At 37.2% G+C, this 27,408-nt stretch overlaps 1 protein-coding gene across 1 annotated transcript in view; it reads right to left on the reverse strand.

Annotated features, from left to right (window-relative positions):
- The window catches only part of OXCT1 (3-oxoacid CoA-transferase 1), a 162,356-nt gene that overhangs the window by 60,734 nt on the left and 74,214 nt on the right, over positions 1–27,408 (reverse strand). The window contains exons 8-13 of the mRNA XM_070476631.1: positions 20,932–21,039; positions 19,566–19,680; positions 17,163–17,257; positions 15,428–15,476; positions 9,197–9,269; positions 8,511–8,586 (exon numbers count right to left, since the gene is read on the reverse strand). Coding sequence (XP_070332732.1) covers positions 8,511–8,586; positions 9,197–9,269; positions 15,428–15,476; positions 17,163–17,257; positions 19,566–19,680; positions 20,932–21,039 — 516 coding nt within the window. The remainder of the gene's footprint in view (positions 1–8,510; positions 8,587–9,196; positions 9,270–15,427; positions 15,477–17,162; positions 17,258–19,565; positions 19,681–20,931; positions 21,040–27,408) is intronic.

Below are 27,408 nucleotides of genomic sequence, written 5' to 3' on the forward strand. Positions count from 1 at the left end.
ACTTCCCTGGTGGTCCAGTGGTTTAGAACCCACCTTGCTGGGAGAAAATAATAGCAAACGAAACACCTGACAAAGAATTAATCTCCAAAATATACAAAGCAGCTCATGCAGCTCAACGCCAGAAAAACGAACAACCTAATCAAAAAGTGGGCAAAAGACCTAAACACATATTTCTCCAAAGAAGATATACATATGGTAATAAAACAAGAAAAGATGCTCACCATCACTCATTATTAGAGAAATGTAAATCAAAAATCAGTGAGGTATCATTTCACACCGGTCAGAATGGCCATCATCAAAAAGTCTACAAAGAAAAATGCTGGAGAGGGTGTGGAGAAAGGGAACCCTCTTACACTGTTGCTGCTGCTGCTGCTGCTAAGTCGCATCAGTCATGTCCAACTCTGTGCGACCCTGTAGACGGCAGCCCACCAGGCTCCTCCATCCATGGGATTTTCCAGGCAAGAGTACTGGAGTGGGTCGCCAATGCCATCTCTGCTTACACTGTTAGTGGGAATGCAAACTGGTACAGCCACTATGGAGACCAGTGTGAAGATTCCTTAAAAAACTAGAAACAGAACTGCCATATGACCCAGCAATCCCACTGCTGGGCATACACTCCAAGGAATCCAGAATCGAAAGAGACACATGTACCCCAGTGTTCACTGCAGCAGGATTTACAATAGCTAGGACATGGAAGCAACCTAGATGTCCATCAGCAGATGAGTGGATAAGAAAGTTGTGGTACATATACACAATGGAATATTACTAAGCTATAAAGAGGAATGCATTTGAATCAGTTCTAATGAGGTGGATGAAACTCGAGCCTGTTATACAGAGAGAAATAAGCCAGAAAAAGAAAGACAAATATTGTATATAAATGCATATATATGGAATTTAGAAAGAGGGTAATGACCATCTACATGCTGGGTAGCAAAAGACACACAGATGTTAAGAACAGACTTTTGGACTCAGTGGGAGAAGGCAAGGGTGGGATGATTTGACAGCATTGAAACATGTACATTGTCATATGTACAACAGATGACCCACTGCATGTTCAATGCATGAAGCAGGGCATTCAAAGTCAGTGCTCTGGGACAATCCAGAAGGATAGGGTGGGAAGGGAGGTGGAAGGGGGGTTCAGGATGGGGTGGACACATGTATACCCACAGCTGATTCATGTTGATGTATGGCAAAAACCATCACAATATTGTAATTATCCTCCAATTAAAATAAACTAATTACTTAAAAAGAAAATAGACTTTACCTTGCATTGCAGGGGACAGAGGTTCAATTCTTAGTCAGGGAACTAAGATTCTACATGGCACGGAGCAACTAAGTCCACATACCACAGCTAAAGAGACCACGTTTTGCAACTAAGACCCAAAACAGCCAAATAAATACAAATAAATAAACAAATAATTTTTTTAAAAGATATACAGACAAAAAATAGAAAAAGCATCTTTCAGACATCAGAGAGCAGGCAGTACAGGACTGTGATCTCTGAGAAAAGGAAAGCCAATGAGATGGGCCCTCAACTGCCCCAGGCTACTGTCTACAGAGTTTCCAGCCTGCAGTGCAAGGAGGGGAAACCAGAAGTCCAGCTGCCTCATTTGGGTTGAGATCTCAGATCAACTAGAATTTGACTTGAGATCTCAAAATACCAGAGGGGAGCTTGCTATACAGAGAGAGAGCTCATAAGATTTGCAAAAGGTGAACTCAAGTTGTTTACCAGAATAATGATGTGTATACATTACAAGAAAAAATTATCTGAGGCCTGGTGAAGAATCACTAGAAGTATTAGGTGAAAAATGTCCAGAATTCACACAGGTCTGAGAATAATTCACATTCCCACTAGCCAGAGGGGAAATGCCATGGACATCAGGTAGTGTCCTCAGAAAGAAATGGTATGAGTAGTGGGGCTAATTAGTCTTAAACTATAGGCTGCTGGCAATTAATCTCAAAGAGCTTAAAAGCAAACTTTCCATAATTAAAATGAATAAATAAAAATTTAAAGAAATTTTTTAAAAAAGCAAATACTGAAAGAATCAACGAGTGACATCTGTAAGACTTGCATTAAAAAAAATATCAAAGGATGTCCTTCAAGCAGAAAGACAATACAATCAGATGGCATTCTGAATTGATGTAAAGGAAAAGTGAAGGAAAGAGCAAATATACAGGGAAAATAGATAAAATACACAATTTATACACACAAATTATGAACAACATTTTTCTCATTTTCAATCTCTTTAGAAGAGACTTGACTGTTTAGAGCAAAATAATAACAAAATACCATGGATTTATGGGGCTTCCCAGGTGGCACTAGTGCTAAAGAATCTGCCTGTCAATGCAGTGACATAAGAGACACAGGTTCAATCCCTGGGTTGGGAAGATCTCCTGGAGGAGGGCATGGCGACCCACTCCAGTATTCTTGCCTTGAGAATTCCCATGGACAGAGGAGCCTGGCAGGCTACAGTCCACAGAGTTGCAGAAAGCTGGACAAAACTGAAGTGACTTAGCACACATGCATGCACCATGGATTTATAACACATGCAGAATAAAACATATGACTAAACAGCAAAGAAGATAACATAGAATATAAGTATATAGCTGCATGGTTCTTTCATTATATATAAAGTGATATAACTTGAATGACACCCCACTCCGGTACTCTTGCCTGGAAAATCCCATGAATGGAGGAGCCTGGTAAGGTGCAGTCCATGGGGTCGCTAAGAGTCAGACATGACTGAGAGACTTCACTTTCACTTTTCACTTTCATACATTGGAGAAGGAAATGGCACCCCACTCCAGTGTTCTTGCCTGGAGAATCCCAGGGACAGGGGAGCCTGGTGGACTGCCGTCTATGGGGTCACACAGAATTGGACACGACTGAAGTGACTTAGCAGTAGCAGCAACTTGAAATAGACTATGATAAATAAAAGATGGCCTATATTGCAAACCTTGAGAGAACCACTAAAATATACATAAGAAAATAAGTCAAGACTGGATAAAAAAACAAAATCTAACTATACACGTTAACTGCAATAACTCACTTAAATGTAAAGACAGGCTATAGGTAGAAGAATAGGAAAAGATAAACCATGCAGAGTGGTCATATTAAGACAGTAGGCTTCAGAATAAGAAATATTATCAGAGATAAAGAAAAATATAATTTTTTAAAAGGTCAATTTGTTAAAAGAATATAATAATCTTAAATGTATACTACTGCAATGGAACTCTAAAATATATGAAGTAAAAAGTGATATAACTGAAAGGAGAAATATACAAATGTACAATTATAACTCAAGATTTCAATGCTCTTCTCTCAGTAACTGATAGAAAGGCACAGTAGACATGAACCACGCCATCTCCCTACTTGACCTAATTGACAGTTATAGGACACTCTAGCCAACAAGAGCAGAATACACATTCTTTTCAAGAATGGAAACAGATGGAAAGATCACAAAGATAGATTATAATCTATGCTGCAAATACATCTCAAACTTAAAAGGATAGAACCCATGTAAAGTATGTACTCTGACTTCAAGAGAATTAAACTAGAAATTAGCACAAAGTTTTGTGGAAAATCACCAAATATATTGAAATTAAATGACATACTTTTAAATAACCAATAAGTCATGGGAAAAAATCACAAGGGAGATTAGAAAGATCCTGAAGAGAATAATAATAAAACAAAATAGACAAAAATTTGTGGGATGTTACTTATACAGTGCTTAGAGAGAAATTTAGAGCATGGCCCTTAATACACATCTAATAAATATTTGTTGAATGAATGAGCTAACTTAATCCCCAAAGCAAGCACATGAGTTAAATGTTATCATTTTACAAATGAATATATCAAGGTTCACCTAATTTGTTACACCACCAATAAATGACAGAACCAGTACTTAAGCAAGGCTTCCCTGGTGGCTCAGATGGTAAAGAATCTGCCTGCAACAAGGGAGATCTAGGTTCACTCCCTGGGTCAGAAAGAACCCCTGGAGAAGGGAGTGGCAACCCACTTCAGTACTCTTGCTTAGACAATTCCATAGACAGAGGAGCCTGGAGGGCTGCAGCCTCTGCGTGCATAATAAGGCACTTCAGTCGCGTCCGACTCTTTTTGACCCTATGAACTGTAACTGCCAGGCTCTTCTGTCCGTGGAATTCTCTAGGCAAATATTGGAGTGAGTTGCCATGCCTTCCTCCAGGGTATCTTCCCGACCCAGGGAATCAAACCTGCATCTCATGCCTTCTGCACTGGCAGGAGAGTTCTTTGCCACTAGTGCCACCTGGAAAGCTCAGCCTACAGTCCGCGGGGTCGCAAAGAATTGGACACGACTGAGCAACTGAGCGATTAACACTTTCACTTCAGTACTTAAGAACAGGCATGTCTAACCCCAAAGTTCTCTACAGCTTCTCTTACATTACACTGACGGGGCGAAAGTACTGCTGAGTAACTGCTGAAGCACACGTATCTCCCACCTGTCCTTTTACCTTGCCCATGATTTGCAGCTGCCTGAGCACTGGGGCAAATGGACAAGATACCAGTATCTCAAAACATCTATCTAGATCTGTATGTCTGTATCTATCCATACAGTAATCTTTATATTTCTGTATCTGTACCTACAGTTTCATATATGGGTTACACTTCATGCATCTAAACCACGAGATTAAATGTTGAACACAACCCCTTCCCCTCAGCTGTACAAGTAGGAAAACTAGAGAATTAGCTTATTTAAAACAGGTATCATATCTAGGAGACCAAATCAATGTTATGCACTCATACATATAGCATACATGAATATGATGTCGATTTGTGCTTAATCCTCTAAAATGCACAAAGAAATGAAAAGTATGAGGGAAAAACAAACACCTAACCATCCTATTTGTGTTTTTCCCAAGAATCCCTCATTTCTGTTCTCCCTGTGTAGAAGGAGCAGGCCCTTGGCTGTTATGTTCAGCTCAGGTACAGCAACTTGTCCAGAGGGCAGCTATTGCATGCTTTTAATAACCAGCTCCCATAGTAGGTCATACACATCTACTTCCCCTCACAAGTTTATCATCTATGGCAACTATTTCCCAGAAATAAGCATTAGAAAAGCCAGAGTAGCTCTGGATGGAGAGTCAATGGACTGCACATTTTCTCATATTTCTGCAGTTTGCCAGGGGTTACCATCATCAGAGAACTAGAAAGAGCCAATCACTGTTCTGTCACATTTTCTCTCTTTGTATGCTCAGGGCAGAATTTTCAAAAATCTGTGAAAACAGGACCCATGCTGCATACTAAGAAGCTATTAGAGGATAAGACAAATAGCATCCACACCATTTGCTTGCCTTAAAAGCTTAAAGTTTATTATAATCTGACATTGTAATGATTGATGGAGATGCTACGATGCAGAGAAACTCAAGACTTTACAACCATTGAAAGATTATTAAACTCAGTAAAAAGATAAAAGTAAATGAAAAATGATATAATAAAGCTGAACCCTTCAGCGCCTTGACTGCCAGGTCTTGCAATAAAAATATATCTAAATTTTATAAATCAACATAAATCTTTAGGGCAAACAGAAATAGATAGCTCACTGAAGCTACATAAGGAGGACATAACCAATAAAAACAAGAAATGTGTCCTCGGATCTGGTACTTGAATATGAATTTGGATACACAGGTTTTACAGTTATTGTAAAATACAGTCTTGCTTACGCCAGTGTTTTTTGAGGCAAATATTCCCTCTCAATGTTAAGCAACAGTACATTGAAGAAGTTAAAAATAAAAGCCACTATTTATGGAGTGCTTTGAGTCTTCACTTTTCATTTTCTTTTCATTTAATCCTAACAAAAACATGTACTCCAGATTGTGTAATTTTTAACGGGTAGAGCTGAAATTCAAATCAGATCTCTTCCAAATTAAAGCTTATGGTCTTGACTCTTAAGCTATCTTGAATCCAAAGGAATCAAAATATATACCATGTATCACATACAAAGAATCCCAGAAGTGATTATCAGTTACTAAAAGAACAAAAGTGGCTCAGGGGTAAAGAATCTGCCTGCTAATGCAGGAGACAGGGATTCAATCCCTGATCTGGCAAGACCTCACCAGCTGTGGATCAACTGAGCCCATGTACCACAACTAGTGGGTAAGCGCTCTAGAGCCTGAGAGCTGCAGCTACTGAAGACTGCGTGCCTAGAGACCGTTCTCTCCAACAAGAAAAGTCACCGCAATGAAAAACCCATCCACTGCAACTAGAGAGGAGCGCTCACCACAACTACAGAAAAGCCTGCACAGCAATCAAGACCCAGCACAGCCATAAATAAAATTCTAAAAGAACGAAAGAAATGCTCATTCAGAAAAGACACTATTAACTTCCATGACCAAAAGAGTGGAACCAGACACAAGAACACTTTTTAAGCTTAATTTTTCTCCACACCCCTTCAGAACTCCAGAGTTCTCTATCGCTGCTCCACTAGATCCAGTCCTTTGCAAACTCATGAGCTCCAAACTGTATTAGGAAAATTACAAAGTAATAAACACTGATGTTTTCATCATTCACAGGAATCTTCATAGGATATGTAAAACCATGATACATGTTGGAAAATCTTTTCTACAAATGACAACTGCATAACGCTTACTCTCACCATGACAGCTTCCAGCCTCACTGTGTGCTAAATCATAATAAAAACAAATTGTATAGTAGCTTGTTAAAGATGCCCAAGTTCCCTGAAAGCAAAAATGTGTTGGACATGTTTCTGTGATTTTAAAACTCACTAACAGTCCAGAGAAATAGACTCTACTTTGAACTCTCTTGCTTCTGTTCATAGTCACCAATCCTCTTCCGCCCTCTGCCAGGCATCTCCAACTTCTCCTTCTTAACTTATCAAATAGTAACAACCCATTTATCTAGCATATACTGTGTCAAGCTCTATGATATGTATTATAACCTTAGAGTCGGGGCTAAAACTCAGGGCTTGCTATTTTACGCTCCTTCTACTACCCTCTATTAGACTTTTTCTAAAATTTGAAAAGAGAAATACACTCTTTCTACACAAATAAACATTCCTATAAAGTATCAATCTGACTTACTGTATAATGCTCAGGAGACCCCCTGATTTCTTCGAAGCCTCCAAAAGTTGCCAAATCTTATAACTATGGCTAATTTAGAAAAACAATATAATACATAATTTGCTAAGGGTTCTTACTATTAATGGGTCAATGATATTTTCCCTTTACATTTTAAATACGATTGATGATCATTCTTTAATACACTCAAACTTGGTTTTCAAACGTGGTTATGTATCATCACCATACAGGACTGTGTTTAAAATGACCAGTTCCCAGGTTATACCCCAGACTAACCTGGAAACTAATGATGGGCCAGAGGCATCACCATTTTTAAAAATTCCCAGGTGCTTCCAATATGCAACCAAGTTTGAGAACCAGAACTATAATAATAACTGAAATTTTAAAATAATGTTTCAAGAGATCATAGTTCAAAAAAGCTAAACTAATACAATCTCTACCATTGTTATCAACTACATTAATTCACCCTCCTCAAAAAATGAGCAGGAAAAACTAAGAAATTTAAAAAAACAAAAAACCTTTCATTATAGAACACCAACCTCAGTTAAAATATTTTTTAGCTCAAGCTTCAGAGAAACAGAAATCTTTAAAGATACACATTAAAAGAGTAACCTGAAAAAAATGAGCTCATAATCATGGACACTCATTGTTGTTTGCCCACACATATAAAGAACCACACTCTGGAATGTAAAGAACTACACTCATAAGTCAACTGATTATAGTCTTTTTTCCAAAGCAGTTCAGGATGGGGAACACATGCAAATCCATAGCTGATTCAAGTCAATGTATGGCAAAAAACACTACAATACTGTAAAATAATTAGCCTCCAACTAATAAAAATAAATGAAAAAAAAAAAAGAGGTTTCTTCCTTGATTTAGATTGTTAGTAAATGAAAACCGTTTGCATTTCACAGACATGTTTAAATATCAGAGGTTTTGTATTTGGTACTAGAAGACAATGTGATTGATTACTCATGGGGTCACATGACTAACCAAGAGAGCACTTTAACCACTGTGAATAAGAAAATAATACAAGTAACATAAAATTAATGAACATATTAATTACTCTTTCTAGTTATAAAGCTTAGCTATAATAAACATTTGTATTTCTTACTTTTATCAGAGTATAATTAACCCATATTTTTTACCTTCTGAGGAAGTTCTCTGTTTTTCTAGGGAAAATTATGCTTTGACTCTGATCTTATCTATTTTTAGTTCCAATTACATAGTAAACTGGCAAAGCTAAATATTTTTCAGGAGAATTAGAAATTTGATTTTTATTAAAATTTGAAATAAGAAATATATATTACAATATTTATTTTTGTAACAATTATATTTGCACTCATAGCAATCTGACAAGATTTCTCTTAATATTAATACTTCAAAAGCAATTATTCTAACCCAGGCATAATTCAGAAGAAAACATGCCTACTTACAGGTATCATCCAGTTAGCCAGGTCACCGTATTTGGAAACCTGCATGGCTCCTAGCATTGTTAGATTGACATGTCCCCTGAGAAAGACAAATAAGAAATATAAAGCAAACTTCCATGTTTTATGTCCCTTTTGCTTGAAATTGCCAGCAATTAAATAATCCTACTCCCCCTGCCCCCAAATATATTTGCTCTCCTCCACCCAACACTTGATTTCCAAATAGAATGGCTTCAAGCTGATGTAGAAAAAGAACTATTAAGAGTTCTTTTAAAAAATTATAGCCTATATTGTCTCCAAAAACAAATTAAAAACAGGTGTACACAGTGAGTTTGTTTCCTTTGGTGAGGGAGAATGTGGCTTGGTTTGAAGGAAACACTAGCTAGAAAATGAAAACACAAGTTTGTAGAAAATGTTAGGATCCTCAGAAAGAGCCTCAAAAATGTTTACTTCAGTTTAGTTGGCACACAGACATATATTCCACTTTGAAGGTTCTTTTAATAATTGCGGGCTGTATGTTCCAACTGCCAACATTCATGTGAATAATTTCACATCTTGGTGCAGCCAAGCAAGTCCATGATCATTTTCCGGCTGGGAGAGGTGGTTATGTTTCGGAGTCTTGCTAACAGACTCAGGGATGACTCAGCTCATTCCACAGCGTGGGAAACATGAGGGGCTCCGTTATTACATACCCTCTAATCATCGCAAATGATTCATCGCTGGAGAAATAAGAGGCTCCTGGAAGAACAGTAACTGTTTCCTTGCCTACATACACACACACACACATACAAAGACAGGGAAAACGAAAGAAAAGGCTATTAGATTTCTAAGAGCGGAAATCATGGTGGAGACAGAGGTCTACACCTTCTCTATTTCATACAGAACTAAGTATCCCTTAACCAAAATGCAGCAACAACAGGGGTATGGGGGGACACAATGGGAACTATCAACCTATGAAGGTAAGTGTTCTGTCACTAATATTGTTCAGATTTGCCCTTGCATGGGGATAGTGAAAAGTAGACCAACTTTTCATTTTATTATTGTTTTGAAATTCTCTACAGACAATGCACTTCTCTATTGCCTATTATTACATAACCATCTCTGTCTCCCATCAGACCCAGTCCCTTCACAAGCCTCTATTAAATAAAAATAGGAGTAAAGAAGAAAGGGGCTCCTGGGATGCACCTGTCAGAACCCAATGCTACTGTAAGTCACTGGACTGAAACACTGTAGAATAAACATGAAGAAATACAGCTTGAGGGGAATGACACAGGAGATGCTTCTCAAATATTTCTTAAAAATCAATGAATAATCTAAAGAGAGGTTCCACCTAATTCCTTAACTTCACTGGGCCTGAATCTCTTCTTTCAACCTCTCTTTCTCTGCTTCATCTTTTTTGCCCTTGCTTTGGTAAATTTCTATTAATAACCAGAAAAGGTCCTCTTAGAAGGACCTCTCCCAACACTTACATCCCATAATAAAAACTCAGAACTAGAAAAGTTCTTCAAGGTCATCCAATCCCTACACAAGCAATAATATAACCTAACTCAAACCTGAGCTGCTTAGTTCTTGTAACCTGTCTATTCAGGAACTTGAGCTACCCAGGAGATGCTTCTGGTCTCAACAGAAAGGTGTTCACATGCCACTCTGCCAAAGGTTAAGTCAACTGTCTGAGGACACTGCATGCCACTGCCCCAGTGTAATAGGGCAGACAAGAAGAAGGGGAAGAAAAGTGATTCCAAGACTGGAAGAGAGCAAAGTTCTTGGATATAACAGGACCAGAGTAATCTGACTGTGCCCAGATGTGCAACAGCTATCCCCTCAACTTCTCAAGTCATGTCCAAGAGCTAACTTCACCAATATCACCCTCCACCTGAGCTCACATATAAAGCATGACTATCTATATCATGATGAATTATTTACTGACTCCCAAAAGTTTGATTCTAAACAAAGGAAACATTTTCACCTCTTTTAAAGGAACATAAAGCTGAAAAGCTTTGGAAAATACTGTCTGGTGTGATTAATAAGGGCTGGTTTGTAAACAGCACATAAGATTTGAAGGATTAAATGAAATCATGCATGTAAAGCCCTTACTCTAGGACCTGGCACAGAGAAAGCACTCTGTGAACATTAATTTTTAATATTATTTTCACTGTTATTCCTCACTCCAAACCTACTTGTGAAAAAGACAATGCCATTAACCCTCTAGGGATAAAGGCCACAGGGGCAAGCAATGAGCTTTTATGATATGGTTATATACTGGCATGTGAACTCCAGGTTTCAGGACAAGCAGAATACAACTAAGCCTTATCCTAACACCACTGTCATGTCCAGAAAATACAGTTCCTCTCCAGTCCTGTGAGATGGAGAGGCAAAGAAGATCTTGTAGGCTGAAAAAGCAAAACAAACAAACAAAAATCTCAATTCTTTGTTCTCTATGTGATAAATCAAAATGACTTCCAAAGGGCTATCTCTACTGGCTGGCAGTATATAGAGGCATTATTTACCACTTACTGTAAAGGAAACTCTGAGATCAATGCACACAGAGCTTCCGATCTCCCCATGTGATTTATCAAGGATAGTATTTTTTAAAGAGCCCAGAAAATAATTCTTATGAAAGTTATTGTCAGGCCCCCTGTAATATATTCTGGTATCTTATAAATATATTCTTTGGAAAAAAAGCTAATTTTCATTATTTTTAATATCCCAAAATCTAAATAAAATAGGATATCCTAAGGTTGATATTAATGCTTTTCAAATACAGTGTCCTAATTTGGTTAAATAATTATAATCAATAATACAATCAATATCTTAGAGAAAAAAGGCTTTCGTATTTTGCTTTTCCTAATTATTTGTCTCTTTCAACTTTCCTCTGTATATGTCTACATCCTCTAATGATATTCAGGCACCAGAATTAACCAATTGCATAGTTATTGAGTCATTTGGCTCATGACATAAGTTATTCACTCAATAACAAGTAAATGTTTACTCTGTCCCTTAAAACAAAATGCAGATGCCCTAGACAAATGGTTCTCAAACACTCATCAGAATCACATGGAGGGCTTATAAAATTGAGCACACTTCCCAGAGTTTGAGAACTTTCATCTCTAAGCAGTCCCCAGTGATGGGGATGCCAATGCTGTAGCTCTGAAAACCACACTTTGAGAATTGCTGCCCTATGCAAGGGTTTCCCAGGTGGTTAAAGAATCTGCTTGCAATGCAGGAGATACAGGTTCAATTCCGGGATAAGGAAGATCCCCTGGAGGAGGACACAGAAACCCACTTCAGTATGCTTGCCTGGAGAATCCCATGGACAGAGGAGCCTTGAGGGCTACAGTCTATAGCGTCACAAAGAGTCGGACATGACTGTAGCAACCAAGCAAGCGTGCACACCCTAAACCAAAGGAACACAATACCCAGCAAGAGAGATGAATATACACAAATAATAACAAGGCAAAATATGGTATGCTTATGAGATGCTTAATGTGTTGTGGGTTCGAAGGAGAAGCACTTCTGAGCCACAAGAGGATTTGGAGAGGACAAATGAACTAGGACTTGAAGGCTAGGCATTACTGATAAAGAGATGGGGATGAAAAAGGAAGGGATAGAACAAAACAAAAAAGGAAGGGCACTGAAAGAGCTAAGTCCTGGAGGAAGGAAACAGAACAGATTGAGCAGTTCAGTATGGGTGGACTCAGCTATAGCAAAAGATAAATCTGGAAAGGTCAATCACAATCATTAGAGAGATCCTGAATGCAGTACTATTTGTACTTTAGACTGCAGGCCTGTAATTCTTCAGATGTGGCACACAGACCTCTAGAGCAGATACTACTGATGTTGGGGGCTGGAAACTGCTCTGATTATTGCACGATAGTTAACAGTATCCCTGGCCTTTGCATAAACTCCAGTAACACTGGCACTCCAAACATTATCAAATGTCCCCAGAAAGGTGTAATCACCCCTCTTTCCCATTGAAAGCCACTGCTCTAGAGACACATGGCAGGAAACAAGGATATTCAAAAGCCATGAAATTAATACGGTTCTTTCTAAGTCGTTGTTGTTGTTTAGTTGCTAAGTCTTTGTAAGTAGTTTTTTAATCAAAAGGTAGGGAAGCCTGGCATGCTGCAGTCCCTGGGTTCACACAGTCAGACACGACTTAGTGACTGAACAATGAACAAGAAGTCATTAAAAACATTTTGATATTAAAATAAGAAAAATATTAAGAAATAAGAAAGAATGCAAAATGCACATTAATATGTAAGCTAACATGAGATTTATTAGAAATTTCACAATTGCACTAGGATACTGCGAATATTCCTGAGGCCTCAGAAATGTTCTAAATGCTGCCTCTGTACCTTTGTAAATTCTCAAGTTATCAGTGGATGTAGCTCAATGTGCAGAGAAAAAGGCCTGGGGCCAAGAGCAGGAGACTACATGTGAATCTGTCCCTAGCAACCTCATCTTGAGCACATCACTTCACTTTTCTGGGCTTCAGTTTCCCAACGTGTATAAAAAGTTTTCACTTGAGACTCAAATGATATATTGATCATATATGTGAAAAAATATGCTGTAAACTATGTGGTTCTATACAAGTGGTCATTCATTGTTACATATCCATATAAAATTATTTAGAAAAAAGTATTCTTAGAAATAGTTCTAATTATTATTTTAATACACTTTTTATGCCCAGAAACATAACTCCCTGTCTTTGTTCTAATGGATTTCTATGAAAATCCTTTCAAATGAACACAAACAATGGGCTGATCTTCCTGGTTATGTCCAAACTTGGGGAGTAGAGGAAATCATCAATTTATATTCTGGGTTCTGGAGTTCAAAGTATTTCCCCTCTAACTTAGCTCCAAAGGCAAAAGCACCATAAATCCCAAAAAGGACTTTGATGAAAGAGACAGAATACTATTAAACTGATTTACAGCCTGGCTTCCCAAAAGCAATGAATTCTGGTTTTACAAAGTACTTTAAGATTATATATGATATTTCAGAAGTTGAAATCTAAACTGGTGGCTTCATTAGGACTGAGCTACTTTTAAGCTCAGTGGAATCAGAAATGTCTACTCTCCAATGATGTCATTGAAAAGATTAACTACTTTCCAAAGAAAGTGGGTTTTATGAGCTCAAGCCTGAAATTTGGAAAATGGAGTTATTCATTTTGCAAATAACTCACTAACATCATAAATTAATTAAACCAAGCAGCAAATATTTTCACAGATCAATGAGTTATTGCTAAAGGGTACAGTACAATTAAATCACAGCCTTGGTTAAATGTCATTGCTTTATCACACTGCACCTTTCAGAGTTAAGTCGTGTTAACTAATTCAACTATTCAACCAGAAGCTGTTTTACTTCCAAAAATCCTAAGTATTAAACATCAATTCTACTTGGCAGCTGGCCTTTATATTCAGTTCCTGTTGCTTCTCTTCAGAAATTTACACATACTATTTTTGAATGCAAAGTAAGAATTATACTTTTGTGGGGGTAGAGTGAATAGGAGTAAAAGAAGGATAAAGAAAATCATGCTGGAATATAAAAATTAGCTTCTAATTTTATGGGAAGCTTATGGGAAGCTCCATTCTAAGGAAAATCTTTAGCTCCAACACGGTGGCAGTATTGCCTCAAGTATAGGCAGTGATGGAGGCCAAAAGGTCTGACCTGTTTTCCCTCCTCCTCCAGGCTGCTGCAATGTGTGCCTCTGTCCCAGTCAAATAAAAGGCTAATAATAAAAGGCAAAGCGTATGAATACCAGAACATAGGAGAAGACAGGCTAGAGTTTCCAAATCAAAGAAACTCTATATTTATCACCTATATCACTAGATTGCAATGAGTAGCAGAGTACATCCTTAAGTACCCTTGAAGTTTTGAAGGATGCTCTATTAACCAGCATTCTTGCCTGGGAACTCCCACGGACAGAGGAGCCTGGCAGGCTACAGTCCATGGGGTCACAAAAGAGTTGGACACAACTTAGCAACTAATCAACAAACAACTCCTAACTCTGATGTCAATTAGAGCAGCAATCCCCAATCTTTTGAGCACTAGAGACTAGTTTCGTGGAAGACGATTTTTCCATGGACCAGAGGGTAGAGAGAAGATTTCAGGATTATTCAAGCATATTACATATACTGTGCATTTTGTTTCTATTATTATTATAACAGTTCCATCTCAGATCATCAGGTATTGAATCCTAGTGGTTAGGGACCCCTGGATTAGAGGACAGAACGTATCACCCACAACAAAAACCCCAGAGCCCCAGATCTTGGTTTTGGCTGCTACCATGGATCCACTTCCCACCTTCTCATCATGAGAATACAGATATAGTTCGGCCTGGGGTCAGCCAAGTGGAGGCACAAGCAGGAGACAGAGCAAGAAGCAAGGTGAGAAAGGAGACTCCCTTTCTCACCCTCACCCAGCTTTCTGCAAGATGGTTGTGTTCCCCCACAAAGACCCTGGTTCCTGTCTGGTGACCCTCTCCCACGGCTGCCCCTTAAGGCCCAAGAGTGATAAAAACTCCCTGTGGTACTTCAGCATCCTTTCTGGTGTGCCTTAACCCTGATGACACCTGTAAACTATCCTTTCCTTTAATTCTCCTCGCTACCCAACCTGAGAGCGTTTTCTGTGCACAGTCAGGGTGGCGCCTGATTGGCCCACCAAAGCTCCTGCCATTTCATGTAGCCCCTCCTGCAATTTCTCCTATATCTTACTCTGCCCTAAATAGGAGAGGCCTCTGATGGGCAAGCAGGCCAAGATGGCAGTGGGAAGGCTTCTTTCACCTCCTCCATGTAAAGTACAGTGCATATTCTCCAGGAAACATCAAAGAATCAAGCCCAACTCCTTACTCTAATACCATTTGGCAGATAACGAAACTAATAGCAAAGGAAAATGCTGGAAGCACATGTAATGAGTTATTTTACCTGCATTGATTAGATCTGCATCAACTTCATTTTTTAATGGGTATGGACCCTGTTAAATAAAGCACACGTCCAGTTAGGAAAAGAAGTTTCTCACTGAATCACACACTAAAACTTTAATGAACACAACTTCATTTAAAACCTCAGGAAATGATTATCAGAAGACTTGAGGTGAACCTTTTCAAAGTAATCCTGATGTTTCATGGCTCTGTTTCTCACATTGATTAGTCTCTTCTGTGCTAATAAGTGTGATCTGGTAAGTGAAAAATAGTTTCTTCAAACTACCAAAGTCTGAAAGAAATGTTAAGCTACTGGAAATACAGGTCAATAAAAAAGTAACTATTTAGTATCTGCTATGCAGTCTATGCTATAGTGTACCAATGAACACAAACTAAATGGCTACTTTATTGGGCTAGAAGGATCTGAAGAAGCAAGTCTCATCTTTTTGATACCCTTACTCTCCCTTTGACTGATAATCTTAAGTTTTTATTTTTTATGTATTTTTATAAACCATCTCTAATAACTTGAACAGGGTGAGCAGTTTCATAACATAACATATATTAAACTAAAAGAGAGGAAATAGAAAAAGAGAAAAGAAAAGGTCTAAGTTAGAGCCAAGAAAGAGGAAATAGTGGCTGTGAAACGTTAACATACTTTCAAAAAATGAGATAAAAAATGTATTCTTTAAAAAAACTGAAATGGTAACTAATGTTTTAGATCTGTGTAAAATTTTCTTTAGACAGTGATCATAGTTACGCATATCAACTTATTTCCCTTGTCTTCAAAATAAGGGATCTGGTCACTCTAGATAATCTCAAAGGAACTTGAAAAATGTGAGTCTTTGCAGTATGAATCTGTTTTTATCCAGACTATTACCATTTTTGTGTTCTCAAAAATGGTCACAATCATTGCCTCAATCAGAATAAACTACATGCTCATGACCATAATTTATATTTTAAATGCTGGATATACATTTTCCATATGTATGATTTGTACTGCATTAACAGTTAAGATCTACTGAGAAACAATAAAAGATTAGGAATATTATAAATTGACAGACTATAAGTAATCTCTGCCATAATTAATAAGTAAATAAAAGTTATTCAGGAAGCTAAAGTATTTAATTTTATGTTAAATAAATATTAAAATAAAAGGAATGGTCAAATTCTATGACAATATTGAGCCCATTTGAAAAGTTATTCTTGAGAAAGGGAAAATTCTACCCTTTTGAACAACATGGCCTCAAAATGATTATTACATGAGAACTTTTTGAATTAGCCAACTGTCAAAAAATGTCCTGTTCTAAAGGATCAATAGAAAATTACTCTTCAGTTTCTCATGCTGAGACTTGCTGATTTTTATTTAATGTAGAATTATTAATAACCTTCATTATCTTGTGCAATCACACAAAGGTTAATAATAGTTTACCTGAACAGGCTGGTGTGAGGTCTCTGAAGTGGGTGTAATAGGGGAGATGGAAGCTCATACAGTGATAAATGAGGAGCAATTGAAAAGCTCATGGAGTCGGGAAACTACCATCTACTCCATAAAATATGACAGGACATGTTCATAAGTACTACCACTTTATGGGAAAAGTTAAACATTTTATTATGAGGATAAAAGAGAAAGAAAAATAAGAATGGAAAATCTAAGCTAACAACTCTAAGAAGACTGCACTACATAAAATATCTCATTTTCCATCGAGACTGGATAAATAAAGCTTTAATTTCTGTCTTACCAAACCCAGGACTCCGTTTTCACTCTGCAGATGGACAGTCATATTGGGGCTGATATAGTTGCTGGCCAGAAGTGGTATTCCTATACCCAAATTGGCTGGAATAAAAGATGTTAAGGTCCAACGTACAGAAGGTAGAGAGATTATGTCATAAATCTTCTACATGAATAAATCTGCACAGAAGTGTTTAAAGGCATTTTTTCTGAATGTATTCTCCCACCACTCTCTAGGTATCATTTTGTAATTTTTTCAAAAACAAAATCTCTCAAATAATCACAGCTTTCACCATGCAGTTATCAAAGTAGTGGCTTCAGAAAACTAATCAAAAGGTCATTTTTATTGTAAGATACATTTAGCAAATATTTGGATTGTATTATGACTTATATACTATGTATTAGGGCTAATATATTATGATATATGTACTATGACTGCTGACTGATATAACACGGCCTGAGCTTTGTTTAAAAGCATTTTTCACTATTTGAAACTCCAACTGAGACTAAAGATGATTAAAATATTCTATAAGGGGCTTCTGTGTTTGAATTTTAACAAAGTTTTCTGACAACACCAAAATGTCTACCTAAATTGTATGGATTCCTTTGGGTCACTGTAATAACATCCACTGGTAACTGAAACTTCTCTAAGACATAAAGAGGATGGTGGGGTGCTTAAGTTTCAGTGAATACATCTGAGACCATCTATTAAAAAGAAGCTATGCTACAGCATCTAAGTGCTAACTGACTGGGATTAGCAGATGCCAACTATTATACACAGAATGGATAAAAAGCAAGGCCCTACTGTACAGGACAGGGAACTATATTCAACATCCTATGACAAACCATAATGGAAAACAATCTGTACAAGAATCTATGTATGCATAACTGAGTCACTCTGCTGTACAGTAGAAATGAAATACAACACTGTAAGTCAACTATACTTCAATCAATTTTTTTAAAAGAGCTAATTGAGGCTATGAAACCTTCTTCAGATGATCAAAGTCCTGACTTGTATGCTGTGCTGTGAATTTGATCTTGCCTCTCAAGATCAAAGCAGCTGACCAGATCAGAAATACTGACTGACTGTGGGAATTCCCTGGCATCCAATGGTTAGGACTTGGCATTTTCACTGCTGTGGCCCTGGGCTTGATTCCTGGTCGGGGAACTAAGACCCCACAAGCTACAGCATGGCCCAAAAGAAAAAAAAAAAAACAACAACTGACACTGTCTGGAACTGCTGTCCATGCTGTCCACTACTGCACACCATAGACTCTTACAGAATTAAAGAATAACAGCACTCTGATGAGATTCTAATAACAGGGAGTGCTTTAAGAATCAAGGCCAGAAAAGATAAAGTTTGTACATGGCACCATATTATAAACTACAAAGGCCAGCAAAACAACCCAATGTGCCAGGTCACCTCCAGTGAACGTAGTGAGTCTATGAAACTACGATGATAGCTACTTGGATTACCTCCTACCAAACCATCTGGCGTACAGTTAATTGTGTTTCTCACAGTGATGCATGTAACACAGTGAGGTACTGATTCCATTATAAGCAGCTTATTTTCAAGAAAGGGCAATCCAAATTACAAGTTTTATACTTCAAATCTCTTATCATATGCTGCAATTTTCAGTTCTTTAGACTAGAGGAAGTTCAGAGAATGGATATACATGTCATGTTTCTACTTCCTGTCCCAGGACTTTAAGTATGGCTTTACTGTATTCACCATTCAACAAATATTTACCTTATCATACATTATTTGAATGTATATGTAATATTATTTGTGTTATATAGTTCAATGGTTAACGTCTCAAAAATTAGCAAAAGGGCAAAAAGACTCACTGACATTTAAACACATTCAAAATCCAAACACTTTATCTACCTCTTTCTTAACAAAGTAGCTAAAGCAGAATTTGAATCATTCATTGAATACAAAACATCAGACATAAAAGAGTACACTCACAGGGATCTTTGTCATGGGAAACAAGAGGCTGTTAAGAAATTGGATCTTATGTTTCAAATGAGTACATAAATGTCAGAACACAGAGAAAGCAAATAGCGTTGGTTACAACTAGTACTTCTGAGAAGTTAAACTTTCATCTTGGGTAATCTCTTTTCCCAATTAACTTTAGCCAAATGCCAAACTGAACTGAAATTCACTGTATGTCAGAGAATAGCTAAGCAAATTTTCAGTCACTATTTTGCTTCAAGAAGGTAAAAGAATTATAATTTCAATTTCATTTATCTTTATATCTTTAGTTTATATGCCACATTTTGTAAAAACTGATCAGTTGCCTTAGAAGCTACAATGGACTAGAAAAGAATCCCTAAGCAGGAAGTCTAGTAACCTGATGAATATGTAAAAAGGGCTAAGTCTTTGCTCAGCCGCAGAAGGAATAAAGGATACCATACATGCCATCCTCAAATTCAAGAGCTGCCCGCTTGATGATACGTTCCCTGACATTATCTCCAGGTTTACCAGATGTGGTTTTTATATCTTCCTCTTTCCGGATTGATAAACGCTTTAAAATAAACAGAAATAAATTATTCATGGTTGAGGTATGCCTTTTATTTTATCACTGCTGAAATACGAAACTGTATTGGAAAAAACTTTAACTCTCCCCCATTACTAACAGGAAGCAAATCTGCAATATAATATAGATGGTTTTTTTAACAAAAGAAGAGTAACATGGATAACACTTGATGATAGAAATAATTCTTTAGGAAGTAACCGAAAGGTCAGATTTGTTTGAAGAGGAAGATACACTTGTTCTATCTCTGAAGCGAATAATTCCTCCGTCACTGCCACACTGAGTGCTCCTACTGCTACTCTTAAGAGTCCTACAGCTGAATTCTCCTCGGGTGCTCAGGGATACAGCTGGAACAAAGAAAACAAACAGACCTTTCAACTGTTTTTTTTGTGGGGCTGTCAGAATGTGTTTACCAAGCACTGCTGCTGCCAATCGCCTATTTCCACCTGCAGAGTCGAGACTGGTTTTGCTATAAGTGCATCACAGAAATCTTAGAAATATCCAGAAACCAGCCAAAAAACTATTTCCATCACTAGATCTCCTTGATACAGACTCTGGTCCCTGTTTGCAAATGTCCTCTTTTTGATCCCTGGCCCCTGACATTAGTTTTAGATTGCAGTGTCTTCCTGTTTGATGTCAACAGGTAGAGGGCATCTCTGAATCTCTGGTCTCTTACTGCTTGTCTATTCTGTTGCTGATCCCTAGACATTTCTGAATCTTAACATCGATTCTGATCCAGCTGATCTTCATGCTCTCAGTAGCCTTAGTATATACCTCCAATGCTCCTTGTAGCCTCTCCTTACCATGATCTCATATCTATCCACCACCTGCCCAGAGCTCAACACTGTGGGAAAACATGCAAAGACATCAGGATAGTTAGCTCTGAACACTCAAACAGTAAGAGTCCAGCAGGGGTGAAGCAAGCAAAGACCTGATTATTGTTCTCCACCTTTCAGGACAGCCATCCAAAACTATGCATTATAAATTAGAACAGTTACAAAAGCCTGTGAGAAAAGTCTAGAGAATCATGTAACTTAGTGATATACATGTCGTAAACACAAGGCACTGCTAAGCTAGACAGACAGACATCCCCTCAAGATGGACACATGAGAAGCTTCTATTAAGATTCAAATCAAGACTTCCTGTTCAGCTTTAATTCCTTATCATCTGGAATTATCTCCAGAGACATATCTCTTTGACAGTCAGATCCATAAATACTGACAAACAAGGTAAGTCAATTACCTCAATTCTTTTCTCGTATTTTTCTCCCTTTATAAGGCGATGTACATAAATCTTAGGAATATGAATGTCTTCTGGGGCAAATGATCCAATATCGACAATTTCTTCAACCTACGCAAAAAGAAAAATATTTTAAATTAAATGAGAGCTTAAATTGACTATTTTTATTAAAAAAATGAAGAATATGCATCTTTACCTCCAACTTAGGTTGGACACACAATGTAAAATAAATATATATATATATATATATAATACAAATATACATATACAAATCTACATATACATCAGAGAGAAAGAATACACACATACATACATATACAAAAACTTCTAGACCCACAAAAAGAGAAGAAATTCAAATACATGGCCTGAACATAAAACACAGAACATAAAGTTCTAGAACTTTGCTTAAAACAGCCTCAGCTACAAATTTGTCAAACGTTTGTCAGTACAGCTGCTTGAACTTTCACAAATTGCAGCTCAACTATGCAAAATTTGAAAGCACATCCCTTAAACCCAGATTTTCAAAATTAATGGAAATTTATCATATCAAAGACAAAAATCTGTAACAACATCTGCTTGGTCAATTGCTTCTTAAATATAGACACAAATGCTATTTGTAACCATTTTAAATTATTCCTGTTATTAGCTTCCTAGGATCGTGAGAGAACTGCAATTGCTGAAATAATTTTACTTTAAGATTGATTATTAATTTCAATATGGAAATTTGAAAAAGAAAATATTAACAACTAGAAATTCTAAAAATTAAAGTTATTCATACAGCAAAAGTGTACTTTATAGCAATACCAAATGTCCCAAGTCAGTCTGCTATTTTAAAACTCATTTTTAAAAAGGACAAAATAAATAATTTTTTATATCAACATTAAAAAAAACCCTCAGAGTAAAAAGGATCAACTAAGATCAACATTGTTGAGGTAAAAAAATTATCTTTCTGGTGCCAAGAAAAAATATTAATCTTGAAGACTGAGAGTACTCAGTTTAATAGATGTCATACCCAAAGCAAAGAGCTATCTGCAAAGGAAGTGACTGGTACAAAGGGAGTTGTATTATATTTGTCTCCTAAACTAGTAATGGAACTCTTCAGAAGTTTTTGAGGTTAAGCACCCCTTTTTATGCTATTCTACCATGTATGCCCAAATCATACTCCTCCCATAATGAAAGAATAATGGGGATTAACAAGAGTCAATTTCATTATTATGCATAGCTCTCAAATAGCTGAGAAAAAAAACAGGTCATGGTACATAAAAACCATCTTCTCTGATCAAAAAAAAAGTCCAAGGAAGAGTCAGTAAACATGTGGGAATCCAAAAATGAAATAGTAAGCAGAGATGTATATCTAATATTCATCTGAGAATGAATCAGGGGGAGGCAGGGGGATCCCCATCACTGTGCTCTGTATCTTTTCCTCCAAATTTCTCTATATTCTGATATATCAAGAACATAGCCCTCACTTTTTACATATCCATCAGGTTATTAGGCCTCCTGCATATTGATTCTTTTTTAATCTACTGAAACCAAGGTAGGGATCAGGTAAACAGGAGGTGGATATAGGAAATGCAGAGCAACTAAGCATTACTTCCACTTCTTCAACAAGCCAGAAATTTCATCCATTAGGGTTCATTCACATTTTACACTTCAACTCAAGCTTTCAAAGAAATTCTCGACTTTAAAAAATTTATCCTGAGGATATTATTCTAAGGATATAAATGAAGCCATTATACTGAGGATATGTGTGAAGATTTACTATTCATGAAAATACTGGCCACAGCATCTGTTAAAATAACATTCAGTTGGGGCTTCCCTGGTGATGTACTGTTCAAGAATCCGCCTGCCAAGGGAAGGAACACAGTTTCAATTCCTGGTCCAGGAAGACCCCGCATGCCATGGAGCAACTAAGCCTGTGAGCCACAACTACTGAGCCAGTACTCTGAGCCACAACTGCTTAAGCCTGCGAACCTAGAGCCCATACTCCACCACAAGAGAAGCCCCCGCAGGGCAATTACAGCACAGCCCTCCTCACGTCGCAACTAGAGAAAGCCTGCGCACAGCAGTATTGAAGACTCAGGGCAGCCAGACACACACACACACACATTTTTTTAAAAACGGAGTTGGGAACAACCTAAAGGATCAACAGTAGAATAACACTAAAATATATATGGCATCGGGTTCAGTCTCTGGGTTGGGAAGATCCCTTGGAGAAGGGAATGGCAGCCCATTCTAGTAATCTCGCATGGAGAATTCCATGGACAGAGGAGCCTGGTGGGCTACAGTCCATGGGATCACAGAGTTGGACATGACTGAGAGACTAATATATTGGCTCAAACAATTATTTACATAGCTACAAAAACTAAGAGGAAAAACCAAAGGAAACTAGTACTGAAATGTTAATTTTTATCCTTAGGTGACAGTACAAGTTATTTCTGTTTAATTTTACTTTTATAATCAAGAGGTGAAAAACATGCAAGTTTTTTTTTTTTTTTTAAGTTGCAATAGACATCAAGTAGATGGTTTCCAAAACTAGGAAACACATTAAGTGGAGGATGTGATATATTGCTTAGTTAGCTATATATCAAAAGGACATGTTAAAAAGAAAATAGAGCCCTAAAAACTGTGGTTTCTAAACTCTAAAAACATTTACAACATTATGAAATTTAAGTTAAAAAAACTTTTTGTTTACATTTTTTAAGAAAATGCATATTATTCTCACTGCCTTACGTTGTTCCAAAAGATCAGGCCCTCTTAGCTCTTGCTTGAATCACTGCATCAGCTTCCTAACTGGTTGCCCTGCAACGACCCTTCAGCAGGAGCAAGAAACACATGGGGAAAGAAAGGAAGTCATACTTCTCACTTAGCCAAAAATGTTGATGGTAACCAATCTCTACTTTCTTCTGGGTTCCATCAGAGAAAGTTCTGACAAAAAAACACCAAATCAAGACCAATTTTCTTTACCAAGGGCAACTTTATCATGACTTTCACAACAAATGAAGTGAAAGAATGTGTCCCAGTAAAACAACTCCAATGAAAAGCAAGAATCTAGTTAAGCGTAATCAGTTCCAGGCTCTGTCATACTAATAGGAATGATTTTCATCTTGTTGAAAACGCACAGGCAGCATTTGTCAAAATAATATCAACACTCAACAGGACTGAAAATTTCTATACAAAAATCAAAGCTTTCTCAGAGTTCGTTAGCAGAGTTAATCACAGAGGAAGAAAATATTTGAAGTACAAACCCAAAGAAGAAAACATATGTTTTCAGACAATCTGTGAAAAGAGTTTACAAAAAAAAAAAAAAAAAGAAGAGGCAGAACTATATTAATGATAGCAACTGAAGGGTTCTGTGCTCATTTTGTGTGATCTTGAAAAAGAACAAATGGGGAGAGAGGGAAGGATCTGGTGACATCAGACAAAAGCATAAGAGTCAAAGGAAATCTGAAAAGAAAAGAGTTTGTTAAGGAAGAAGTAAAAATAAATGCTTACAAGAGCACTCACTAAGCATGGCAGAAATGTACCTCCTGAAACCAGAAGTGGGTAAGACAAGAGAAGAAAGAACAAAGAAAAAGCCTCAGTGTACAGTGATGGGCATGTTTAAGGATCCTCAGACAAGATCAAAATGGAGGGGAGGCGGTAGCTAAGAGCAACCCAGGCTTCTCCCTGGCACGATGCATAGTTCTCATGCAGCCATCTGGTACATCCAGAAATCCAGACACTTGAGGCTTCTCTAATTAGTACTTGTCTTCAGTTATTAGCAGGAAAAGAGAGGCCAGTGAATGTTAATTATTATTGATTTGAACTTTGTTTTAAAAGGTTGCTTTCTCTGCCCTACACCCTTCCCACTTTATAATTCTGCAAAAATTTATTTTAAAGCTTGGAGAAGGGTAAGAATTCATCTTCTGGTGACAATGTTTTTGTTTTTCCTTGGCAAACATTATTTATATCTCAGGTAACATAACAGAGGAGCAGCAAGGTAATAACCTCCTTATTTCTTATTTTATTTTAGTGACAACCTCAGTCGGTTATAGCCACAAAAGTGTGCCCAACCCTGAAGGCTGTTAGTGGAAAAAGCTGCACACCTGCAAACCTCACCATATGAAATAAAGTCAAGTCTGAGGTGGGAGGAAGGGAGGAATCACATTGCAGATTTTATTCCTGAGTCATCTTAGCCTTCAGAAAGTCTTAGGATGAATATTCTTCTCTTATCAGAAAACTTAAAAAGCAAATAACAAGCAACAATGGCTAGAAACATAAAAAAAAAAAAAAAAGAAAGAAAACACCAGTACCCAAATTAGCAAAAAAAAGAAGCCTTGGAAGACTAGAAAAATGGAGAAGGGAAGCAATGAGCAATGACAGAAAAATTTAGAAGATGCAGAGGTGTTCTGTATACTACTTTAACCCAAAAAACGGGGAAGAGAAAGAGGAAATGTGGAGCAAAAGGAGAGCTGGCCTGAAGGGCATCCTTCCCCACAAATCCAACAGAGAAAAAAACATCCAAAGGAGCAAGAAGGTGCATAGCTTCTTAAGCTCCATGCTAGGGAGCTTAAAAATACTACAAAAATATAATAGAAAATGGCATGGCTGATTCATGTCAATGTATGACAAAAACCACAAAATAATTAGCCTCCAACTAATAAAAATAAATGAAAAAAAAAAAGAAAAAAAAAAACAAAGGAAAAAACACACCTACTTAATGCCCCCTCTGAAGATAAAAATAGAGTCCAAAATACCTGGAATGAGTCATTGTTTTCTTTGCTCTTTGATAAACACTTACTTCAGAAATCTGAAAGTTCTCATTCAAATAACATAACAAATAAACTAAGTAAAATAAAATAAAATAAAATAAAATGGCATGAAAGCTGAAAAGATCTGGAAAAATACATGGGGTTTTAGATGTCTTTATAGAAAGGCACAAAAACTGAAAAGATGAGTGGCTATTAATGAAACTGCAACCTTACAAATAGCTGTAAATGTAACTGCATAGTCACTGAATGTCTCACGCCAATGGGCATTCTCCAATGTCTGGTGACAATAAGCTCAAAGACACAAGGTATGTCACGAAAACAGGCACAAGCCTGGGAAGCCAATGACCTAGCAATGATGTGACAAAATGTATTTAAAGTGACTTTAAAAGGAGAAAGAATATCACACTAAAGGCCATATAATCAAGAGTGCTCACCAAACTAAAGATGTAGATGGCATATTTTTTAACAGAAATGACAAAATTGGCTCAGAAACAAGATAGTGATATAAAAGGGTGATATCATGGAAAATGTCAATTATTAGAACATCTTCTGTTCATCATATTCTTCTGATAAATTCGATATTGCCTTTTGACAAGTTCTATTTTTCAGAATGAGACAGTGAGAGAAACCATGATTCGGGACTTTTAACCAATAAAGATAAATTCCTTGGTAAAGTAGAAATGATGGAAACCCTGAAAGAAAGTGACAATGTAAAATTGGAATTAGTAATAAGCCAGGAACTGAATCTTAGATGTACACAAAAACGTATCCTGGTTTTTGAAGGGAGGTAGATTTTGAAAAGTTGAGAGGATAAAAACAAAGATCAGGATCAAGTGGTCAGAAACTGTAAATAATAGAAGCCTATGAGGGGTGTAAGGCGCTCAAAACCCCCATTCTGACAGTATGAAAATGGATCATCTTGACAACGAGAACACGGTATACAAAGAAAGAATATGATAACATGGATAGCAATGTGTCTTCTCCTATTTTAAAAAGGCTATCTACGAACAGAAACAGACTCACAGACATACAGAATGGACTTGTGGTTGCCAAGGGGGAGAAGCAAGGGAGGGGGGATGGACTGGGAATTTGGGGTTAGTAGATGCAAACTATTACATTTAGATGCAAACTATTACATTTAGATGCAAACTATTACAGCAAAGTCCTACTGTATAGAACTAGGAACTATATCCAATCTGAAATAAAGCATAATGGAAAAGAATATAAAAAAGAATGAACATATGTATACAACTAAGTCACTTTGCTGTCCAGCAGAAATTAGCACAACGTTGTAAACCAACTACACTTCAATTTTTAAAAAAAGCTCATACAAAAGAGACACACATGACCTAAGACAAAAGGAGGTCACGTGAAACTTTAACAGGTAGGTCAAAAAGTACAAATTGTAATGAGGTGAGTCATGTCCAAATACTAAAGACGATGGAACAGTGGTTTCTGGGGTGATTCTGTTGCTGCTGATGGGGAGTTCAGACATGGTAATCACAACCACTGGAGACAGAAGACAGAATAAAGCACAGCAGCTCAATTCCATTTCACTTCTGGCTTCACCATCAGGGAGAAGAAGAAAAGCAAAGAACTAATACAGCTAAGAAGGAACTGAATTCCAAGATACACCTATATTCTCTGAATTAATTCTAGGCTGTAGACCCACAAAAATTACAAGTCAGGATTCTTAAAGAGCCTGAAAATATGGTCACAGAATTAC

This window comes from Odocoileus virginianus, chromosome 14 (assembly GCF_023699985.2).
Source record: "Odocoileus virginianus isolate 20LAN1187 ecotype Illinois chromosome 14, Ovbor_1.2, whole genome shotgun sequence".
In the NCBI taxonomy this organism is placed as follows: Eukaryota; Metazoa; Chordata; class Mammalia; order Artiodactyla; family Cervidae; genus Odocoileus; species Odocoileus virginianus.